This window comes from Gymnogyps californianus, chromosome 5, assembly GCF_018139145.2.
Source record: "Gymnogyps californianus isolate 813 chromosome 5, ASM1813914v2, whole genome shotgun sequence".
Taxonomy (NCBI): Eukaryota; Metazoa; Chordata; class Aves; order Accipitriformes; family Cathartidae; genus Gymnogyps; species Gymnogyps californianus.
Genome location: NC_059475.1, coordinates 12,616,563 through 12,639,805, shown reverse-complemented (window position 1 = coordinate 12,639,805; position 23,243 = coordinate 12,616,563). Strand labels below are relative to the sequence as shown.

General features: G+C 35.0%; 1 protein-coding gene across 2 annotated transcripts in view; it reads right to left on the bottom strand.

Moving 5' to 3' along the window:
* The window catches only part of SBF2 (SET binding factor 2), a 279,067-nt gene that overhangs the window by 8,811 nt on the left and 247,013 nt on the right, over positions 1 to 23,243 (bottom strand). For both annotated transcript variants that reach the window (XM_050896977.1, XM_050896976.1), the window contains 6 exons: positions 20,335 to 20,511; positions 17,219 to 17,320; positions 15,799 to 15,984; positions 8,963 to 9,089; positions 7,501 to 7,628; positions 5,310 to 5,543 (listed from right to left, as the gene is read on the bottom strand). In XM_050896977.1, the coding sequence (XP_050752934.1) occupies positions 5,310 to 5,543; positions 7,501 to 7,628; positions 8,963 to 9,089; positions 15,799 to 15,984; positions 17,219 to 17,320; positions 20,335 to 20,511 (954 nt within the window). The remainder of the gene's footprint in view (positions 1 to 5,309; positions 5,544 to 7,500; positions 7,629 to 8,962; positions 9,090 to 15,798; positions 15,985 to 17,218; positions 17,321 to 20,334; positions 20,512 to 23,243) is intronic.

The window sequence follows — 23,243 nt, the reverse complement described above, 5'->3', positions numbered from 1 at the left end:
CAAAAGTAGAACTAAATATAAGAAATCTGGCTTAACAGCAAGAATCAAACCAGACGTTTTAAATACTGAAGGTAGTTGAAAGCCACATATACATTAAATATTATGGGACTCTCTTCCTGCCAAGAAATAAAACCAGAATAGTTTTGTTTGGAGTATCTTCATAGGTAGATACAAAAATAAGGAATGGTGAACACAAGCCAGACTAAAGGCTTATGTAGATTACTTGTTCCTTGTTCAAAGTGCTGAGTGTGAAACACTTCCTGATGGGATACATACAACTGAATGAATTTACCACAGATTTTTTAATGTAAAAGGCTTTCCAAATTGCTGCAAAAGGATACAAACTCTTTGGTGCTAAAAGTTAGTCAGGTTTTAATCTGATCATTCTCTTTCTGCCCTAGTCTTGACTTCTGAGTACGAGTCTTTCTCTGCAGAATCTGGAAGTAACTGAAACTTGTTCCTTAGCAACTGGGTCACATTCCTTCTTTTTTGGCTCCACAATGAGTAGTGCTTCCAGAACTTAAAATGAAAAACTTTCAACCATCTCCTATATATAACTTGAAAAGTTAGGAATAAATTCTCCTTTAATAAACCCCATGTAAAAAACTTACATGGCAATAAATCACTAAAATTTACTCTTGCGCCTTCGGTTTTAAATTTTACTGAAAATGTCAGATTTTTTTCCTTCCATGTGTGGAATGGACTATGAATACCTGCATTTCCTTGAAAGAAAAATTCCTTAAATTTATCTTTCTGGTTCATCTTCTGTTGCCTAGACTTACAGGAGCAGAAGTCAATACGTATAAAAAGAAAGGTTATAACAAATACAATTGTATGAATATCCATTTCCTGAAATTAGTAACTACAAGCAATTAGCATTACTGTGCCTTTCAAAAGATGTATCTGCTAAGTAATCCGCTTTGTAATTTTTGAATGGTACAGACAGGAGTTAACTCTGCAGACACTCCAGAACTGTGGAGACTGATCACCTCCTTTGTATCCACAATGTGTTTTGTATCCACAATGTGTTTGTGCACACACAAAACAATCTGGATGAAGTCCTACACTAGTGAACTGTCTTGACTGTGACAGAGCACCCTGTTTTTGAAGTCCTTCCTTGTCAGTATTTTCTCTTCAACTCTGGGGCTAGAAGGCTTCTGAGACTGACTACAAATGGAAAGATGCTGAATGTGTATCCAGTGATTGAATTGCTGCCTCTGTCAAATGTTCAGACTTGTGTGTGCAACAAGCAAGTGTACATGACTAGTTGTTCAATATTTGGAATAAACTTTTTGGTTCAGGGTCCACTTTGACGGATCAGCCTTTTTGGCACATAACTGAAAGCTGTAAAACAGCTCACAATCAGAAGTGCTACTTTTAGTGTTTTGCTGCTTATTCATTGACCCCTTATACAGCTTTAGTTCTTTACAGCATATATTTAGGGCAGAGTTAATTTGGGTGACTGGCATCCTGAAGTGGCATCTTTGAGTTTTCCAACCTCTCTCTGAGCAATCACCATCTAATGTTAAGTGATGTAACTGCTTATTTGTAAGAATAGGACACGTAGGTTCATCTCTCACAATTCTTAAAAGTACCGGAATCTGAGCCACTCCCAATGAATTATGAGGACTGAATACCTTTTTAGGAACGTTAGCAAATTAGTGGGAAACAGTGCAGATGTGTCTGCCCTCAAGGATTTGACTTGCGTTTTCACTGAAATATAGGTAGATTACTACCTCTAATACAACCAGCAACCAGGCATATATCACAGAATGGTTGAGGTTGGAAGTGACCTCTGGAGGTCATCTGGTCCAACCCCCCTGCTGAAGCAGGGCCACCTAGAGCCAGCTGCCCAGGACTGTGTCCAGATGGCTTTTGAGGATCTCCAAGGATGGAGACTCCACAACCTTTCTGGGCAACCTATGCCAGTGCTCAGTCACCCTCACAGTGAAAAAGAGTTTCCTGATGTTCAGATGGAACCTCATGTGTTTCAGTTTGTGCCCATTGCCTCTGGTCCTGTCACTGGGCACCACTGAAAAGAGTTTGGCTCCATCTTCTTTACACCTCCTTTTCAGATATCTATATACATTGATAAGATTCCCCTCTGAGCCTTCTCTTCTGCAGGGTAAACAGTCCCAGCTTTCAGCCGTTCCTCATATGAGAGATGCTCCAGTCCCTTAATCATCTTCGTGGCCCTTTGCTGGACTCTCTCCAGTAGCCCCATCTCTCTCTTGTACCAGGGAGCCCAGAAATGGGCATAGTACTCCAGGTTTTCCAGAGGGAAAGGATCATCTCCCTCAACCTGTAGGCAACACTCCTAATCCAAACCAGGATACCACTAGCTGTCGTTGCTGCAAGGGCATGTTGTTGGCTCATGGTCAGCTTGCTGTTCCCCAGGACCCCCAGGGCCCTTTCTGCAAAGCTGTTTTCCAGCTGGGCATCCCCAGCATACATTGGTGCATGTGGTTGTTCCTCCCCAGGTGCAGGACTTCACACTTCCCTTTGTTGAATGTCACTCAGATAAGTTAGCTCATTTATAATGTATCATAACATACTCATGTCAAAGGATCATTTGAAGAGCTAGTCTTTATGGGAAACATTTAACCCAGAACTTTAGCCTATACTGAAGACATGGCTCTTGGATGTGGTACACTGTGGTATTATCTTATTGAATTTTACAAGCAAAGAAAGCAAGTGCTTACAAAAAAAAAAGCAGCAGGAACCTCAAAGTTCCTGTCAAATGAGTTGTTTTTGAGTTTTGTGGAGAAATCTACCTTTTTTAAATGGAGAAATTCTTTTAACACTATTTGCAACTAATCTCTGAAAGAGAAAATAGAGGCATAGGTGTGCTGTTTCACAATTACCTTTCATTTTCTTTAAAAAAAGGATGGGTAGCTACTCTTACTATTGGTATCTTGTTTCTGATTTCTATCGTGCAGAAAGGCCATCAGAAAATGGTCTTAAAGGGAAGCACCTCTGTTTGAACATTTATGTCTCCAAAGTACACTTCTGAGAATTTAAGATTCGAACAATCTAGCTCATATTGGTTGGCTCCCTCTGATGTGGTAGAAGTGAATTGAGAAGCTTTATACAGAAATCTGTATTTTAAAATGCATTTTATCATCTGCAATGATAGGACTAAATTAATGAAATGTGCGGATTGGTTAACTTCCTAAAAACTCATAAACATAAGGATTTATGGAAACCATAGAGCCATCACACACATCTGGTTAGAGGTGGACTGTTATGTACCCAAAACACATCAGAACATTTACTGCTAAAAAATTACACCTTTTGCTCTTAATAGAAGAGCACCACATTCTACCAAGGAAAATTCTGAATTAAGACATTCAATAACTTCTCTGTTTCAGCTTTACATCCTGAAGAGCACTACCTAGTTTTCAACTGAAAAATATCTTTAGGACAAAGAAATTTGGGCTTATCATTAAAAACTAAGGGAGAATCAATCTTACCTAGTAATCTACCGTTTCTAAATATGGTCTCAGTTCAAACATTTTTTGGATACCAACACATTCTCAATGGCTTTATGATTAAAGAGAGGTCTTTCTCCTACATCAGCAATAGCCCTAAATTAACAACTTGTTTTAAAAGAAAGTTCACTTTGCTTTTTAAACTTAGAAGAATATTTTTGTAACCTTTACACAACCTCTTCAAAGTTTTCCAAATGTTCCTCTCCATTGCTATCTTTTATTACTATAATCTGATTCACAAATAATATTTAAACTCTATAAAACCTGACCCACATATCTTCAGAATAGAATATGGCTAATTTCCCTGTTATATGGCAGTTTCTCACAGTTGTGGATATGGATAGTTTGGCATCTACCCCAGGAAGAAATGGAGAAGAACATTGTTGCTATATTCCTGATGTACTTCTGGCCTTTAGTTACCTGATATGCAAGCTCTCTGTTTTTTTGCTGAAGAATCCTTGATATGACCCCTGCTGAGAGACTGCTCTTTCTTTGCATTTGTGAAGTTACAAGCTCTGAGAAGTTCTGGTTATCTTATTTTGAGTCAAGGGGAGTTTTACAAGTGATTATTTTATTATTTTTTTTAATTGGTCATTGTTCCTGTGTTTGATCAATTATGATTGGAAGGAATGGACCAAAAGAAATTCGAGGAATGTGCCAGAATAAAGCTAACTCTCTAGCAAAAGCAAGTCTATCCTCAAGGACTCAAATCAGTTCAGAAACTTCCTGCCTTAAGACTTTGCTAAAAATCATCTTTGATTCAGGGGAGTTCGAGGACCCACAGCATATCCCAATTTTCCAAGCATTGCAATATTAGGCTGCATAATCCCAGCTTTAATATAAGGTAAAGTCTGCAAATAGTTTTCAAAATAAAAAACTGTACATAGTGATGTGTATCTGAATATGCACGTGGCTTGAAACAATAGCTCCAGGAAATGAAGAATGCCCTTGTCATTTTCCTGCGCTATCAATTAAGATGATAATCTAAGTATTAGGACTGTTAATTAATTATAATCAACCAACAAACATTTAAGAAAATACAGATGTTAAATCATTCTAAATAACTACAGCAATTATCATGATAATGGGATCCTTTTTCATCTTCTAATGAAGAAAGGACAAAACCTAAGCAGCCTACATGAACCCAAACAAGAAAAAGCCAAAATCAAGCATCTACTTCAAGTACCAAAATATTCTGAAGAATCTAAATTTACCAGTTCAGTCCTAGTAAACATGAATAAACTAAGAGCAATCATGGAAAGCTTTTTTGAGAAATTTGGGCCAAGATGTTGAGTTTATGTTTGTGTATCTGCCTCCCACTTGTTGAAATCAACAAGTGTCAGATTCTATTTTCTGATCTGTCTGGAAATCTGCGTCTTTGTCATTTTACCACACACCTACTTTAAACTGAGTAGAAAGAGGACAAGAAAGCTAGATTCAACATTTGCCCAAATGAAAATAACAGTTCCTGCATTTCTTATAAAAGGCAACCTAAAAATTTATTACACTACCTACCTTTTTATTTAAAAAAGACAGTGAAAAAATGAATCCATGACTGGCTTTCTCATAGTTATTAACTACTATTGAAGTGTACTCCCAGAAAAGTGTTCATTCAGAACAACATAAGCTTTGCAGGAAGTCTGACTGATTCCCAGACCAACCATCACTTCTCAAGATCAACCAGTTTTACTAAACACCTGTTTTGACATCTATCATGATCCTTTTAATAACAGTATAAGGCAATAACTTAAATAAAAAGTAAATATGAATTTCATGAGCGTAAGAGAACTTACTGTTCTGCGTAACACATGTACTTACATTTAAAAGGCTGCTGATGGCATCAGGTTGTATTTTTTTAACATCATCATAACATGGCCATACTATTTTCCTCTTAGTCTGAGAGAATGAACCATCTGTTTGGTCAGCTTCCTCTGAAACACTGCATTTTGCAGTTACCATGGTCCAGTCATAGGAAGGACCTGTAGCCAAAATCTCTTCTACATAATAATCCCACTTTTTGAGGCTGGACATATTTACATTGGGTTTCAGTGCCTGTTTGAAACAAAGTTTTAGTATAATGGCAGAAAGGGAAGTCTTTCAGTTTCAGACTTACAATACACTACAACACTTACATTTTCTAGATTCTAAATTGAACAGTATATTGCACTGGGTGAGTAGTGCTGCAGTTTGAAAATTTCCATAGCAAGATCTTGGCTCAGTGAGATCAAAACCTAAAATTAATACTAGCTTTGGGAATATACTGCTCATTTTTATCCTTCTACTAAACCAGGTGCCTACTAAGAACTCTAATTCAGCATATGTAGTTGGTACCCTCAGTGTCTTTGTGCCTCCTGTTAAAGATAGAAAAGGCATTTGATAGCAATCACCCTTCCATTTTTCTCAGCAGAAAATCCAAGACTCTTTACCATCAGAGAAAGGAGACAGACTGTATAACGTAGGTGGACATGCCACTTGGAAAAAACACAGTAATATAAAGTAGGCAGCCAGAGACTGTAGAGCTTTCAGAGTAGTTTAAACCAGATCACTTTGTATTATTATTTTTTTTTCTTTTAAAAAATAAGGTAAGACTTTTAGTTTGCATGCACCTTACTTGAAGGGAATTACTGCCTCAGATGAACGGGCAATTTTAAAGTCTGAAGAGTGATGCTCAGTCATAAAGACTAATTCTGCTATTATGACTAATTCTGCTACTATGACACCATTTCATATGAGGAAAAATAGTTTCTTCTAAAACAGAGAAAGAAAACACTATCAAAATATCAAAAGCTACTCCTGATTGCTTACTAATCAGGCTACTGCTTGCAGCAAAATGGATAAAACATACAGTGAACAAGCAGCCCATCAAGCTCCAAATTCATCAGTGATGGTTCTACAGAGAAAACAGACGTTTCTCTAAAACAAAGACACTTTCTATCCACTGAATGCCACCATCTTGTTTTTTCCCTCCTCCCCCTTGCACCACCACTTTATTAGGTGAGTGTAAGAGTGTGTGCATGTGATGCATGTGTGTGGGTTGAAGGGGGCTGCACTGTTGACTGCAATAATGATCTGATGCAGACTCAAAATACCTTAAAGAAATTTTTTTTTTTTTTTTTTCAAATGAGGTCAGTTTATATAGGAGATTTGAGTGCAAGGTGCTATGTATGCTAAGATACAATGTGGTGAAACAACTTGAGGAAAAAGGAAAACCAAGAAACACTAACAAAAATATCAGTGGCACCATGGCCTCTGAGACAGCGGAGGCTGTCCCATCATTATGTTTTCTGGTCACCATCAGTGGGCAGACATGCAAACAAATGATTTATCAGGGTGAAGCAGGATTATCACTGCCAAAGCAGGAGAGAGCAGCACAGGAATGAACATCTGTGGGGCAGCGGATGGCAGGAACATCTTTAAACAGCCTTGTCTCCAGAACTACAGTAAGAACAACACCCTTTTCTTGCAGTTCCTGAGATATCTTGACTGCTTCTTCCCCGGCTATTGTAGAATTCTATAATGGCAAGTGTATTGTAAATTTTTTATAATTATTCAAGACACAGTGCAATCTAGTTGACATACATTATCATATGAGACAGTGATATAGATAATGTGATTCAATCAGATCATTATGAAATGTATTCCATTACAACTCTAAACTCATTTCCCTGTAACTGTGGTTTGCAATATGTAATGTTTTTTTTTTAAACAATCCGTGCAAACTTTAAGATCATTTTTATAATCATTCATATAATTAAATGAAATCAAAGATCCTCATTTACCTCAGTGGGATGCATAAATACACGTTCCAGAATTTGGCCCTTTAAATGACATTTCCATAACTAAAATGACTGAGAATATAAGCCTATGAGACACTGCTCTGATCAATCAAGGTGGGTCAGCTTTGTCCGTCAAATGCTTAATTCAGTTGAGAACAATTAAGATATCAAAATGTACTCAAGGAATTGCTCAGAATAACAAACCATCTGTTTTTTTTTTTTTTAAATCATACCTCTATTTCAGCAGGGGCATAGAGGTAATTGAAGAAAATGGGGCTCCTTTTGTGCATCTTCTCAATACATTCCCAAATACAAATTCCTTTTTTGGCATGTTTATCTCCTTTATCTTCAAACAATGTCCCTAGGGAAAATAACAGCAACAAAAAGATAGCTTTATGATAATACATAACAAACACTAAAGCATAGCCAAAAGCAATTTCACAGACTAAATGTATAGTAAAATCTACTATCAAATGCCACTGCAACATGAGATTGTACTTGATGAAACAACTGCTGTGCTTTGCAACTGCAACTATTCAGTAGCGTTATATTTATAAACCTGTTCTGAAATACTTGAGTGTATTTAGGAATGTCCCTTTCTGCCTGCAGCTATGCTGACTCAGCAGACCACCAAGCCCTGCTAACTGATTCTGCCCCCCACTACCTGAGGTTATCAGCCCTTCCAATCTGCTGGACCAGCTGCACCTGAAATTACTTGCTAAGTCCTTTCAGGGAAAACAAATCAGGCTAGTGTAAATAAGTTAGCCATAGATTTGTGCTGTCTGAAATGGCTTTGGAAGGACATATAGTTTATCAGACTACTGGAAACAGGATTTTATATCGCATTAAATGGTATTTGAAAGCAAACTACCCCTAAATAAACAAACAATTCCCCCCCAAATTGTAGAACCATGTAACAATCCAGGTTGGAAGGAACCACAGGAGGTCATTGACTCCAACTCCTTGCTTTTGTTCAAATGAAGGTAAATAATGAAAATTAACTTTTTTGTTGAAATAAAACGGTTGCTCAAGTTTAGTCTGTTCCACAGTTACTACAGAGAAAAGCATTCAAATAGACCATATGCCATGAGAACCGCCCCACGAAGCAGTGAAATTCAGAGCATGTAAGTGTTTTGATTAGTGAACAAGTTCCAAGAACAGTCTCAACTGTGGTTGTGTAGTCTTATTAAGAGGGCTCTGAGGGTAGATAAGGCCTTGGAACCAGTAAAGCTGCACGCGACAGATGGAGTAAAAAGGAAATATAAAAGAAGAGAAACACTGAAGAGAATGCAAGAGAAAGAAGTGAGAGATAATGGATGGAAAGGCTTTCCTTTCCTAAAACCTCATGCACTCTCTGAAGGATTCCCAAGGACTTTGTTTCTGTTAAAATAAGGTATTTAGTAGGGGAAACTGAACCATGTGGATAAATTGCTAAAAAACCCTGAGGCATGGCACTAATTTCTTCCATTTTCTCTTAGTTCCATCAGTGGCATGGCTCAGGAATCGTTCATTCAGAAAACTCTACATGTTCTTCACCTCCATTTTGCTTTATATTCCTGAAATGGAATTCATTACATCATCACCATGCAATTACTGGACCATCTCGAACTAGGCAAATTTTTGTAGACCAAATATTGACGAGAAAAATACTGACAACTACAAAACCAATATGCAATAAGCAAACATCACACATACCATGTTCTAGTCTTTCGTAGTCTGAATCCAGAAGAAATGTTTTAAATCGATTTGATATGTGATGAAAAGCCAGAAACTTCAGATAATATTGATTGAACTCAAACTCTGTTGGGTATTGGTTATGAATCTAATAAAAAAAAAAAAAGATGGAGAAAAAAGAGGATATTGAGGTATAATAGATATGCAAGAAATAATAATGTGAAATATGACAGCAAAATAATTCCCCTGTGAATGCTGACAACAAATACATCCATAGGCAACTGTCTTGTCTGTACACACAAATCCTTCTACATTTTGTCTAAAAATATTTTAAAGCTTATTAAATTCATATGCTGCAAAAATAGGGTGATAGGGTGTACTGTATAATAAGCAGTATTATAGTCTGTACAAACCCCAGGATTCTTCAAAGTAATCAAACTGGATATAAATGTTTCATGATAACTCTTGAGACACCATGTAACTTCATAGGCAAAGATGCTACTCCTGGATGTCGCTGGAAATCTAACTTTAATTGGAAGGTTTTGCAGTGGACTTCTTGCTATTGCTCAGAACCCAATGTAGCAGACATGTACAGAGGTAATGCTGCAAATGATATTCCATCTACCATTACTGAAACAGCTAATTTCTGAAGTACTTAGTAGTTTACACATTTTTCTTCCTTTTCAAAATATGTACCAAAATATTACAGTACAAAAAAAACCCCCTAACATACTGAGGAAGTGTCTTGCCATTATTCTTTTAAAACAGTAAAAACTATATAATGTCTTAAATTCTTATCCTCAGTTAGGCTTGGGATCTATCTAATTCAGTGAATGTCTCCAACAGGAGTCAGGAGCAGATATTTAAGAAGACAATACAAGATTATCAAAGTACAGCACTGTGGGATAGTTGGCTCTTCACAACTGCTTCCTCTTGAACATTATCAGAAAGAGCCTGGTGTAAGATTTTAAGCGTGAAGTTTAATATTCATGGCAAAATTTTTTAGCATTAATTATTGATGATATTTATACTTGATATCCATATAAAATTCAAGATACTAAAAATCTTGATGTGAAATTGCTCACAGAAATTTCATGCGTTAACTTCAAATTTAAAATTTACTCTTAAAATAAGTTTATGAGTTGTGATCTTTACTTTCAGAATTAAGCATGGTAATTAACTGAAAATTCCCAATTACAATGGAAATAAGTACAGTTTGCAATCAAAAAAGAAACTGCTGATTGAATTTCACATTTGAAATATGTCCCACTGTGCTTTGTCTAGCTTCACATCAAACTTGTAAAATACCTTTAGTTCTGCAATCTTCCCATGTCTCATCTTTTGCATTCCCACCACTCTCATTTCCTCATTCCATCTTTTCTCTCTAATCTCTACTTATCAGTTCCTCAAGAGAGAAAGGGGTTTTTTTAGTACTTATGGAAACTAGTATTAGACCACTTGAAGCTCCTTATGTTTAGATTTTCACGTGCCAGCTGAAAAAAAACCCCAACCAGCTAAATAAAGAAAAAAATATGCGTTTAGCAAGGAAAGGTTATCTACCGAACGTACAACAGTGACAGGAAAATCCCTTGAAAGGACCTATAAACACATACACAGCATTTCAGTCAGAGAATTTGTTGTTATCATATCTCAATATTAGCTTGTGGCTAGGCATTTAAAATGCTACGATAGTTTAAGATATCTCACACTTACTTTAATCCCCACTTCTCCCCTGATACAAATGACTACATTCCTGCACTGTTTTGTAAGAATAAAGCTAAGCAAAATTTTTTCTATAATAAATTCAAGACTTCAACTTCATAGACAAAGTAACTTTTTAGTTCTCTTTATAAAAAAGAAAATATTTTTTCTGGCATATATTAGATTAAAATATAATCTGAGTACACTAATTCTGTTAAAAAATGACTTTTGAGCTGAAATCCAAAAAACTCTGCATATGTGTGTGCATTTAGACACATACAAGTACTTTAGTATACATTTTCTCCTTGTGTTAGAAGTTTTCTTTAATATATTGTAAGAAGAAAAGGCTACATTCTGCTATTTGACATGACTTATACAGGGTCCTAATTTCTACTTATGGTCCAATAATCATTTTAATACATTTGAAGAGTTACAAGAATAAGCTGCTACTAAAATCCTGTCATGGGTCTAGGTGGTGTGAGTGACCCCATTTCTGAGACTTCTGGAACTACAAGTAACTAGAAGTTATAATAATATAATTTACTTTTTAAGTGAAAACAACTACCACCTAAAACATTTCTTTGATAAAGGTGAATAATGTAGTTATTGTTATTGTCTGGGTTTTAATGGCTGTGGCTGATTTCAGCACACTTGGAGATGGGACAGATGCCACAGCTAAGTGAAGTGACTACTGTTATTGATGATTTGTTTAGCTGCAGTGCAGTCTGCAAAATTTAAAACATGGCTGAGCTATCAGGGAAAACAGCTCTTATAAAAATACAGCTCCAATATCAGAAGCGATAAATGAGAAATTTATCATAGGAGAAAATAATAGTATTAATTTAAGCAATTAAAAATAAATGTAAAAGAGAGATTTTTATTACTGTAGGCAATGTAACCACTTAGGTTGAGGTTAAATATAGCTGGTTTCTCTCTGATAACTCTTTGGTGCCATTGCAGTTAATTCATTGATTTTAAGGGATATACTCAAAATTTACATGTAAGTTAGAAGCAATGTTTTATACTTTACAATTTCAACACATACCACCTAGAAAGATAAGTCTACAGGGACAGGGTATCTTTGAAAACTACAACTGCATCATCTTTTAAAATGCTTAATCTCCATAATATATGAACATTTAACCCTGAGTAAACCGATAGGTGTTTCTAATATTATGATTAGAGAAACTCAGTATTTTAGAATTCTTTTTCAAATCACCATGTTCCCAATTAACTTAAATATCTTCTAAAGGTATTTAATAATCTTACACTTCTATCAGCCTTCCTTAGTTTTCCAATACATTTTGGTTTTGTAATCCCATTATATATCAATACTTACTTAGTTTAAATAAGAAATATAGCACTCCAAAATGTCCTGTGCTAGTAATCACTAAGAGGCTACTCCTGCAAACACTGGAATAACTGAATACATCTACCATGGGAGTAGCACACTCACCTCCTCTTACACAGGGTGCTGTAACAGAGCTCCTTATTGAGCTTAAAAAAAGTCAGTTCTAGAAAATAATTCTGTTTTAATTATACTTAATAAATTACCAAATAGATACGGAAGAAAAATAAGAAAAGCTTCCTGCACTGACACCACTTTCATAAACTCAGTCTTCTTAGAAGCAGAGAGAGTATCTGCCAGATACTGCTATTGTGAAAGAATGATTTTGCATTAATAATTCAGCTGACACCTGGAGATACTGGCATAAACAATGACTTTTTAAAAGATGATGCAGTTCTAATTTAGGAATCACTGCTTCATTTGTTTTCTCTGTATCTTTAGTTTAACCCATAACATTTAATGCACATACTGGCTTTATGGTGACTTTCTTACTGCACCTAGTATGTTGAGACTATAATGGTTAAAAATATTTTGAAAGGACCAAATGTTTATTTCCAGTGAATGGGAAATTTTAAAAAACTTACCATAATATATTACACTTCAGGGTCAAGTTGCAATCTAATTGGACTCTGTAGTTGTCTAACAAGTTGCACAGAAACCAATGAAACTTAACAGAAATGTTCAAGTACAAATGTTAAGTAAATTTATTTTTCATAGTAAATTCCTATGAAACGTCAACCATTAATTTAACTTCAAAAGTAATTTCCCTAGTTTACAACCATACTGTTAGAATTTGGTAAGTCAATACTACGCCACCATGAGTTAGAAGACTAATCTTCATAAGTCTATTTCTAGAAAACTTACTCAGAGTTGCATTCTAAATAGGATTGTAAGTCATTTAGCTTAAAGATGTTTTCTAACAACAGATTACACTGATTATGCAGGAAAGCTGTGTTTCCATGCCCTTTCTTGGCCGAAGATAACACTAGCTGAAAAGATTATAACCCCTAAACACCCCTATCTTTCCTCATGAAAAAGTACTGCCTCCTTCAGATCGACCTGCTGAACTGCTTCTAAATCCACATCCATCAAATAAGAAGGTCTTTTCTACCAAATCTGTTCTACCATTTTGACTGGAAAAGGCAGGCAGGTTCACATGAACCCCTTAGCTAACAGACTGGAAGGGTAGTATCTCTGCCAGAGGAGAAGTGATGAATAGCTCCAGATGGCCTGCAGGAGGTAACCTTTCTGCTGATATAGCTGCAGCCAGGGCATGTGGACACAGCTTACGACCAAAAACCAGAAAATACAGATCTTTCTGTAAAATGTATCTGTTAATAACTCGCATACTTTATATTGCCTCTTAAAGATAGAGAAGAGTCAGATACCTAGTGACATGCATCGAAGCTGCTATCTGAGCATCTGAGCTGCTATCATAAGGCAACGTTCTTCTATTTGTTTGACACATCCACATGTATAGTAGCAATATTTTAGGCACCTTGCAGCTTGAGGCAAAATCATACCTGACAGTTGTTAACAGCAGGGTTTTATCCCACTTTACGTTCCATCCTAACTTCTAAAGCCAGGATGATTATAATCCATTATTCCATGTTCTCAGAACTGCAGATTGTGTTAAACATAACTTAAAGAAAAAACAGGAATTTTGCCATGAAGAAAACATGGTACATTCTATTTTATGACAATAAACCAAAATCCTTGAATTTAATTTTTATCTTTGTTCTGGATAACCCATTTGTTTCCAAAATTTGTGTGATCTCTGGACTTGAGAAAAAAATACTGTACAGGTATGTGTGGATAATTTCCTTGCTTTGCTTTATGCCAACTTTCTAAGATTTATTACAGTAAAACTGGAGCAAAGTGTTTCCAGGGTCATAAACAGGATGTAGGCTATGTCTACATTAGCAAGTAATTCAGAGCAAAAGGAGTAGGCAAACAGACTGAAGCAGCTGGTGCTGAGGTCCCTGCAGCTATACTACACATTTGTTGTTTTACTTTGGACTAGATTTAGTCCAGTTGAGTTGATGACCCCATTGTACATTGATGACCCCCATGCTTTTAAGCTAAGTGATAAATCATTGGTTCAGATCCTTTTAAGAGCTGGTGAGCGTTTAGTACATACCTCAAGCAGAACTTCTGGGTTCAATTCTTCCAAGAAAAATCTAGTACACATGCACCAAAACAGCATCAACAAATTATAAGGGGAGATGCTGGAGGGATTCACTTCAAAATTACACTACTGCTTGAAATCAAATGTAAGTTTACTCCATTCCACTAATAGACAGTGTTATCCAGTCAGCTCATTAAAGCTCAGAGAAGACATCTGACAGCAGAGAGAATATAGCACCAGACAAATGATTTACACACAGAATTGAATGAACTACCAAGCAGATGGGTTTCAGTATTGGAAGACATGGCTATTCTGTCCTGTTGTAGCCACTGCAACCAAGAATGTGTTTTTTCTACTTCAGAAAAGGAGCAATAACCTTAAGCTATTGTATGGAATAGTTAGTGTGACAACTGGGCAGATTAACTTGTTTGAATGAAAAATGCAGTACTGATTCTCTTTAGAGAAATCTCCCCATTTCAAATAAAAATTAACCTGAGGACCACAGCCATTGGGAAACAGATTGATGAAACAGGAGATGTGACAAATACTTCTAAGGTTTTCTAATGGGGAATGCTGTAGGAATCGAACCAAATTCCAAGTATATGATTTATTAACTTGCAAGACAGCAATAATGATGGCTGTTCGTGTTTAACATTGAGATACAAACAAAATTTTTTTTTCTGCAACATGTTCTTCAGTAAGTCTTTACTCATCTTCTTATAAGCTCATTCATTATCATTCTCCCATAGATATCTAAAGATTGTTTTTCATTGGTTTAGCAAGTTATTTAATCTGTGGACTTTGCTTCAGGTAGCAGAGTAAGTCTACTTGCTGACTTCTCTTTCAGGGTCTACTTCATGCAAGTATTCACTATGAATGTCTGTTCCCAGTAAGAAGGCTGGTGCTTTAACAGTCATCTTCTGTGAGAGACAGTCATCCATAAATTTTAATGCAGGTTAATAATGTCCAGGAGTCTCTTCAGCTTTTTTCAGCGAGAAAAATGAGAGAAGTGGAAAAAGAAAGACATATGTACAAGAGGAACTATGCAAGCTCCTATCTTGTGTTTGCATACACAGAGACTCTGCAAAGCATTTATATTTACTGGTTTGAGATGAAGAAAAGGACAGACTTTAGAATTAACCTGAAATGAGTGTAATATTCTTAACCTAACTTCTTCCTACACAATGTAACTGTTGGTGTTCATCTTCTTCTGAACATGCAGTATATATAAAAATAAGAACATCTCAGGACCCCCTGGTTTATAGCTTGTTTCCAGAACTGATGGAGTACAAGGCCTCTTCAAAGCTCATCATCAAGCACAAGGAATTAAAAACTGTCTAGTCACTGTACTAACAATCAGTCAATTTCTTCTTCTGAATAAAGGTACTCCAGACTGCCAAAAGTCAGTCTTAAGCTTAAAAACCTTCTATTTGAAATCTCTGCATAATAAATGACCTTAAGAGATCTGTAATGCCAACGTCCCTCTTAGTCTGTTTTGTGTGGATCGGTCAGTCTCCTCTAGGCAACCATTCCAGCTCTTCTTGAGGTGAAATCCATTCACTTTAATAAAACCTAGAGAAGGAGGTTACTAGTCTTCTCTCAAACCATTATCTATAACATCTGAAATAGAATATTTATGAATTATTCTTGTAAACTAAAATTAGATCGAGATTGACTTACCTGATGCACACAGTCTAAGAACTGTAAGAAAACAGGAGCAAATCCACTACCCTGACAATTGAGAGTCAGATTACTACGTTGACTGAATTTATGACCAAAAGAGAGCCATTCTTTTTCCACCAGCATTCGGAAGCCTTCAAGTGTCCTATAGAAGGGATCACTGAGTAACTGCACCAGAGATACTACCTAGATCACAAGACAGGATGTGTTAAGAGTGACAGAAGTTAGGAGAACACTTTAGTCAATGAATATAAATATTTCATTATCTGTTTATAGTTCAAGGAAACAAAAGCCTTCATATAAACTCAATTACAAGTATTTTACCACATACATTAAGTATTTTTATAAAACAAACCAAATAATATTTCACATGAAAAAACTTCAATTAAATTGAGACTTTATGATATCTGTAAAAGTCAAACCTGAGCAACTATAGACTTTGGAAGTCATTATAATGCTTACCACATTTAAATTATATTTGAAATAAAACCACTTTTATTAATAAAATAAAGATAATAAACATTTATGAAATAGTATCGGCTAACTCAGCAAAGAAAGTGTTAAAGAATTGGTCCTGAGGGTGACCTTAGAGTTTCTGCAGTGTTGCCATGCTATGGTGCTCACCAGACAACTTCAGTCTGTTTTTATAGACAGCATCTCAGGAGACTTTAAAATGCAGCACAGACTTCTTTCACTTCCAGCTATGTATGTCCCCTTCTCTATTCTTCATTGTTTGACAATGAATCCACAATTATGCTAACATTCTTTTGTGGGTTTGTTTACCTGGTATCAGGATGCTGGCTGCACATGAAGATTTTATTTACTAGAATTATAGATATCTGTGTTTATCTTCTGAATTATGAAGCAACTACATGGACACAATGCATCCATTAAATGATGCAGCGGGTCTTCATTCACCCAATTTATAGTTTGTTTCAGAAAGTTATCTGTTGTGGTGATCTGTCCTTGCAGCAGGTGTTACAGTCACTTTGGCACAAATTTAGTTTTCTCCCTGTGTGTGATCTCCTAACTTCATTTATGGAAAGTGAATGGCAAGAGAAAGAATTCCTCTCCTTCCTTTCTGTGTTTAAAGTGTACTATGTTTACAAAGATAAATGAACAGTTGTGGCAACTTTCAGCTTTCATTCTTACATATGGTCAGGTGCAGGAATGCAGATTTTATATCTAAGCCTTAGAACTGTAAGTCCATCAGGACGTTTGGAACAAATTCATTTTAAGGAACTCTTTCATAGTGTAAATTGCAAATGAATGCAAGGATTCATGCATTCTAGTTTCTTCTCTGCTGCCACAACACAAATTTATTAATGTTATACCAAATTATCAGTCACTTGTGTAAAAAAGTATTGCTTGGTGTTTTTTCTTAATATTTAGCTATTTCAATATTTTAATAGCAGCTTACTTGTGCAGTAATATCCCAGCCATCTTCCAAACAAACCATAACAGAAGAACCATTTTCCAGGAGCTCAGAGATGATCACACCCAATTGCATTATCTTGTGAAGCTACAAAGTATTACAAATAAACAAAGTATAAGATAAAATTCTAGATATTATCAATAAATAGAATATTTTCATATTTAATATTAAAGTGTGTATTCTGAAATCTACATATAGCACAGAGAAATGCATTGATGCAACAGATTAGAAAGCTATAAAAAGTAACAGTCTCAGGATTTTCATCCGAACGACAACAAAACTAAGCAAAGATTTGAAGATAGGAACTTAAACTAGTAAAACTAATGTGTACTGTAATAAAATAGCTGTCATAAAAAGGAGAATGGGAACAACACAGTTGACAGATTTATTGTAGAGAAATTCCATCCTGGGCTTAACACTAAAATAATTTCCTGTGAAATGTTAAGGTTCCATAAAGTCACTAAGTACTTTGATGGGAGAACCCATGTAAGATATTTACAAGATAATATTTCTAATGCTCAATCCCATGGAAGTTGGAAATTAATGAATTGAATAATGATAATATTTATGAAAAAACCAAACCACAAACCTAAAAACAAACACAGAAAAATCCTATTTCTATAATCTGGAAATAGTTCGGATAGATTAAACAGTGTTTCCTGTGCTTGGGCAGACTGGCTAAAACATATGGAAAGAGGACGCATTAATTATTTGCATTCTAATATTAATTATGCAGTGATACTAAAATTCCTTGAGCAGGTGGGTTAGTTAATTTCTCTGGGAAGGGTTATTGACTTGAATGAGATTGATTCAAACATGATAGGTATAAGCAAGTTAAAAAATTTAGGTGAATTTGAGCAATTTTATCTTAATATGAGACTTCAGATTATTATTACTAAAAGGAAAATCTAGATGATGTTTCTACCATTTTTGTCATACTATGACAGCATTCTTGGTAAACAACGTAATAGACAATATGTAAGCAATTCAGTTTTTTACAGTAGAATGAAACTGCTCTTTGCAGAGCACTGAATACAATCCAACCAATAGCAGCAGTAGGAAAGATGAAAGCCTGAAAGAAGGGAGAAAGCAGTATAGGAAAACAAATCAACAGAAGACGGCAAGAGACATCTAAGATCATTTATGCAAGGAAAAAAGTAAGTTCAGAAAGTAAAGAAGGCACAGGAAAGTGATTCAGGGAAAACAAAATTAAATTGGAGAAAATAAGAGGAAAAAAGATCAACCAAACAACAGTTAAACCCCAGAAAATTCATCCTTGTTTAGCGCAGTCTGATCTTTTCCTCTTAAAAAGACCACAATCCTATGAATATTACCATGTCAGTTGTAATGGAAAACACTTAACTCCTCTGAACATTCACATAGCCATTACTTAGAAAATAAAATAAACTAATTTTGCTCCAATTTTTAATAGGAAAAGATTGAAAAGAGCACCACTTTTAAAACCAAGCAGTTTATTTATTGTTCTATACTTTCTTAGGCAGTAGAATAGAAGAAAGGCTGTTTTTTGCCATCCTTAATGAAGAAACTGATATGCAATCTGGCTATGCAGATTCAATATAAAAAAATGCAAAATACTATTTTTATCATTCATATTCAGAAGATAGGGCAGCACTTCAAATTTCTTCTTATGTATTCACATCCTTATAAAGAAATATTTAGCCTATACAGTGTTAAAATCAATACTGTGTAACTTCTATCACCCTGGAGAGGAAAGCTTAATACAATAAAAACACATTTCCAAGATGACAGATCTATGTTCTTTCACAGGAAGAGTAGAAAATGTGTCCAATCAGTCATAAATTAACTTTATCACATAAGTCACATACAACATGATTTAAAGCACAGAAATGTGGTTTAAATGTCACACAGCTAGTGTGTGACATTATGATCTAGTCCTGAGCAAAGAGTGATAGACTATTACTTTTCCTCTCAAATATGCCAAAAGAGAGTAACTCCAATGTTATAATCTCCTCTTGATCTCTGTGCTGCTATAGGGACATGTTTACTTCATCAAAGTGACATTCAATTCATTTATCTACACTTATCAGCTTGCTCAACTACTCTGTGATTGAAAATGTTCACATGATGAGGGAGTCAAGTCTTCATGTTCTTCCCACTTCTCCCCTTCCTGAAGAACGTGGTGGCAAGAGACAGCAATAACCAGCTCCTATGCTGTCTAAGGAGTGATAACACCTCAAGGGAAGAAGGTAAGCCACTCCTTGCACTGTAGCACATTTCAATCAGGAGTACATTTTCTGATGCATAATTACTGAAATGACTGTGTTACTCATGTATTTCCTCCTTAAGAAATCAGCATATTTTCTACGATTAATTGCATTTGAGAAGAATATATTCAGCAGAGGATTCCAAGCATAACATGCAACTGTTAAAAAACATTCACTATAATTAAAATGGTTTCAGATTTACAAAGAGCTGACTTTCCCACACCCTTCTTAATTTGAATCTTGCAAAGTTACTTCCAGTCTTCGCTTCATTTGGTTAATCTTTATGTAAGGGAATATGGGATAGGGAAGTAAAGGAACAGATTCAGAGAGAAAAGATTAACACACACACACAATCCCCTCTCCCCCACAAATACCTTCCCATATCCCACAACAGATAACAGATGCTAGCTTATTTGTTAAATACTTGTGCATATGGAAATTCAGGGTGGGAACACATATGAAGAGTAGAATATCGATTTTAAAATCAAAAGGCTCATTTATTGTTCTATACTTTTTTCTGATTTTTAAAATATATAAAATAAGAAAAAGCAGTTAAAACAAGACCGTAAATTTATATAGGCAGAAAAAATGGTCATCTCTACTTGCGTACGTGTTCCATGTTATCAACCATAAATTATGTTATAAAAAATGTCTCCCATGTTTCTAAATGTTATGATTGTATTAAAATAATAATGCTTATGTAATGACAGAATTGATAGTATGCAAAATAATTACAATGAACGAAGAACAACAGCTGGTTAGAACACAACAGTTCTCTGTCAGAAGAGCCTGAAATTTATTTTGTGTAAGCAGTACTGCATATAGATTATTAGAAGTACCTGTCATATAAATTACCTGTGGGAACCACTCTGACTCCCCAAGTGCTTTAAGGAATGTTGCCTCAGAATCTGTAGGAATAGTGCTGGGAACACAAGCTCTCATCAGCTTTTTAAAGCTTGCCTTTGTCTGTCGGATGTCACTGAATTCAACAGGAACAAATTCACAGTTCAAAGCAAAATCAAGTTTGAATCCCTGCATGAAAAGGACAACAGCAGGTGTAATTTAAAAGGGAAGCGTATTTTTCACTGACAGTCTCATTAAATCTCAAAGTCTTGCCTGCTTTATTGCTAAATATATCAATTCCTACTTAAAAATCTGTTTAGTTAAACACCTGCCCAAGATAATAAAAATCCTTACAACACTTGCAAAATGTACCATAATACATCTAATACTTGTAACAGCAGAATGTACTACACGGCAGTCATATTTTTAACAATAATAATAATTATAGTAATAATAATAGTGAAAAACCAAAGTTGAGTGATAAATCTGTTGAGTTCTTTAGACACAACAAAATGTGCTTCCTTTAGGATTTTTAAAGCAAATTAACAATAAATAAAGTTAAAATAACTGTATGGATGACATACCAACAGTGCAAGACAGCAGGAAAAAAGTAATCCCAAATCCAAAAAGAACCTCCAAAACTGCAAACCAGCTAAGTCATCTAAGTGGTCACTGCACATCGAGACCGTTGTTTGCCTAGAGCACTTAGTTCAACACAGAACAGCAGTCAGGGAATACCTGATATAATTTCCAAGAGGTATGTGAGGTTTTCCTAGCAGAATTCTTCATGTTTTGTTTTACTTACTGCATTTAGAAAATGAGCAATAAGAGAGGAGGACTGAATTAAGAGATCAAGTTAGCTAACTGAAGAAAAAAGAATTATGATGAAAAGGATAATATGGAGAACATTATTAGGAAAAACAATTCTCATGTATGAAGCATCACTAAAGATCTTCACAGGAACCTTTTTCAGTTTCCTTCAGAAGTTGCTCTTCCATGGAATTAAACTTGGCCTGCAAATAATCTTCATTAAGCTGCTTCATAGGATGCCAAGAGAAAATGTAGGAAAGTGAAAGCACAGATTTAGTTCTGTTTATATTTTGGCATGGTTCAAAAATAAATTCAATAGCTCAACTAGCAAACTTGCTTTTTCAGAATGCTAAGTTGTAATAACGTATGATAAAAGCAATTGAGAAAAGTAGCACAATTTCCTTAAAAATTTATATATTTCTGTTTGTATCATCAATTTATATGACATGATATTTAGCAGAATAAAACAGGTCCACACAGGAATCAACATCAGTAATGCATGCTCTGCCAAGCCCTGTACAAAGCCAGCAAATTCCAAGTTAGCAGGATGCTAACAAAAGCTAGGAAAATACTTCACAATTAAAAACCAACAACATTTCTTTATACAAAACCAAAAGTTGAATTGATCTTATAGACTAGATACAAATCACCAAGAGAAGGTTCAAAACAATCACGTAATCACTATGTAATTTTATTCTTACATTTTCTAACACAATACACTTTTCCTTAGAAATGCCCAGAGATGACTCATCTTCAGCAAAATTGTATTATTAAACAAAACAAAAAAAAGGGAAAAACGTGTAAGCTCTAAACTGGCAAGGAAATCATCCAGCATAATGTAAGGATCCTTGAAGTACTGATTTTTAAACAATTTCCAAATTATATACATCCTACTGGACTTCAGACTATTTCACGTTGATTTTGTCCAATGCTTGTTGTTTGTTCATCCAGCTCTTTTCATATTCTGCATAAAAATACACACCTGTATGGTAATATATTAAAAATGTTTTAATCTATACCAAGCACTAACATGTTATCCCCACCTAGTTTGTGACTGCTGATACGTTAAACAACTTCCATTTTTTGCACAAGTGGTCTAAAGGGTCACTTCAAAGCAGCAGACTAAAGATGTTTCTACTGCATATCTTTAGATACGATTGAACTCTCCACTTATCATTCATTAAGAAATCAAACAAATAGAAACGTGACTAATTGTTACTATTGGATTATGGCAATCTAATTCTATGTAATAGTTTCTCTTGCATCACTCTTCCTGTATTCCTTTTCATCGAAGTGCCTCCTTTGCCAGAGCCTTCTGGGAGTTATGGATATAAAAGAAGAGTTAAGAAGATGAAAAATTGATATGAATAGACCTGTTTGAAAAATTTGGGAAGAATGTTCTGCAGAAAAGCAAATGAAAATGCCAACTCAACAAAACTGAAAAATTTTGCAGGAAAACAAACAGTTTTCTTACTGTTCAAAAGAATAGTTTGTTCTAATAATGATAAATGATGTTTACTTTCAAAACTTCTCTTTAGTCTTTTATGTTATATTCTGATGCTTTGTTATATTAAATCAGAACACTGATTATAGACTTAACAGGATATTTCTGTAAATTATTGTTATGCTAATTATATTAGAAAGTGATAGAATGTCAAATGAAACCTAACTAATTAAAAATGACTACTTTGTGTACCAATGTGTAATGAAGAAATCAAAAGGAAAATGAATTTGCAAACCAATTATAAAAGACAAAGTAAAAATGGAATAAGAACTAATACTTGTTATATAACCATCATTTAAAAATACAACTGAAAATACAAACAATATAAAAGAACATTTGAATTACAAAGAAAAGTCAAAATAGAAACAAAATTTGCAAAGAATTTTGATTCATCATTCCAACACAGCATGATTCTTCCATCTCCTGATATAACATAATTTCAGAAAAAAATGAATACTCATGTATTTTCCTACTACCAATAACTGCTTTTGGAAGTTACGTATTTCAAAAAATACACAGTATTTTATGTATGCTCACATTTCAAATAAGAAAGTAGAAAATAATTGATTTTTCAGTCTTTGAATGCAGAGATTTAAAAAAAATAATC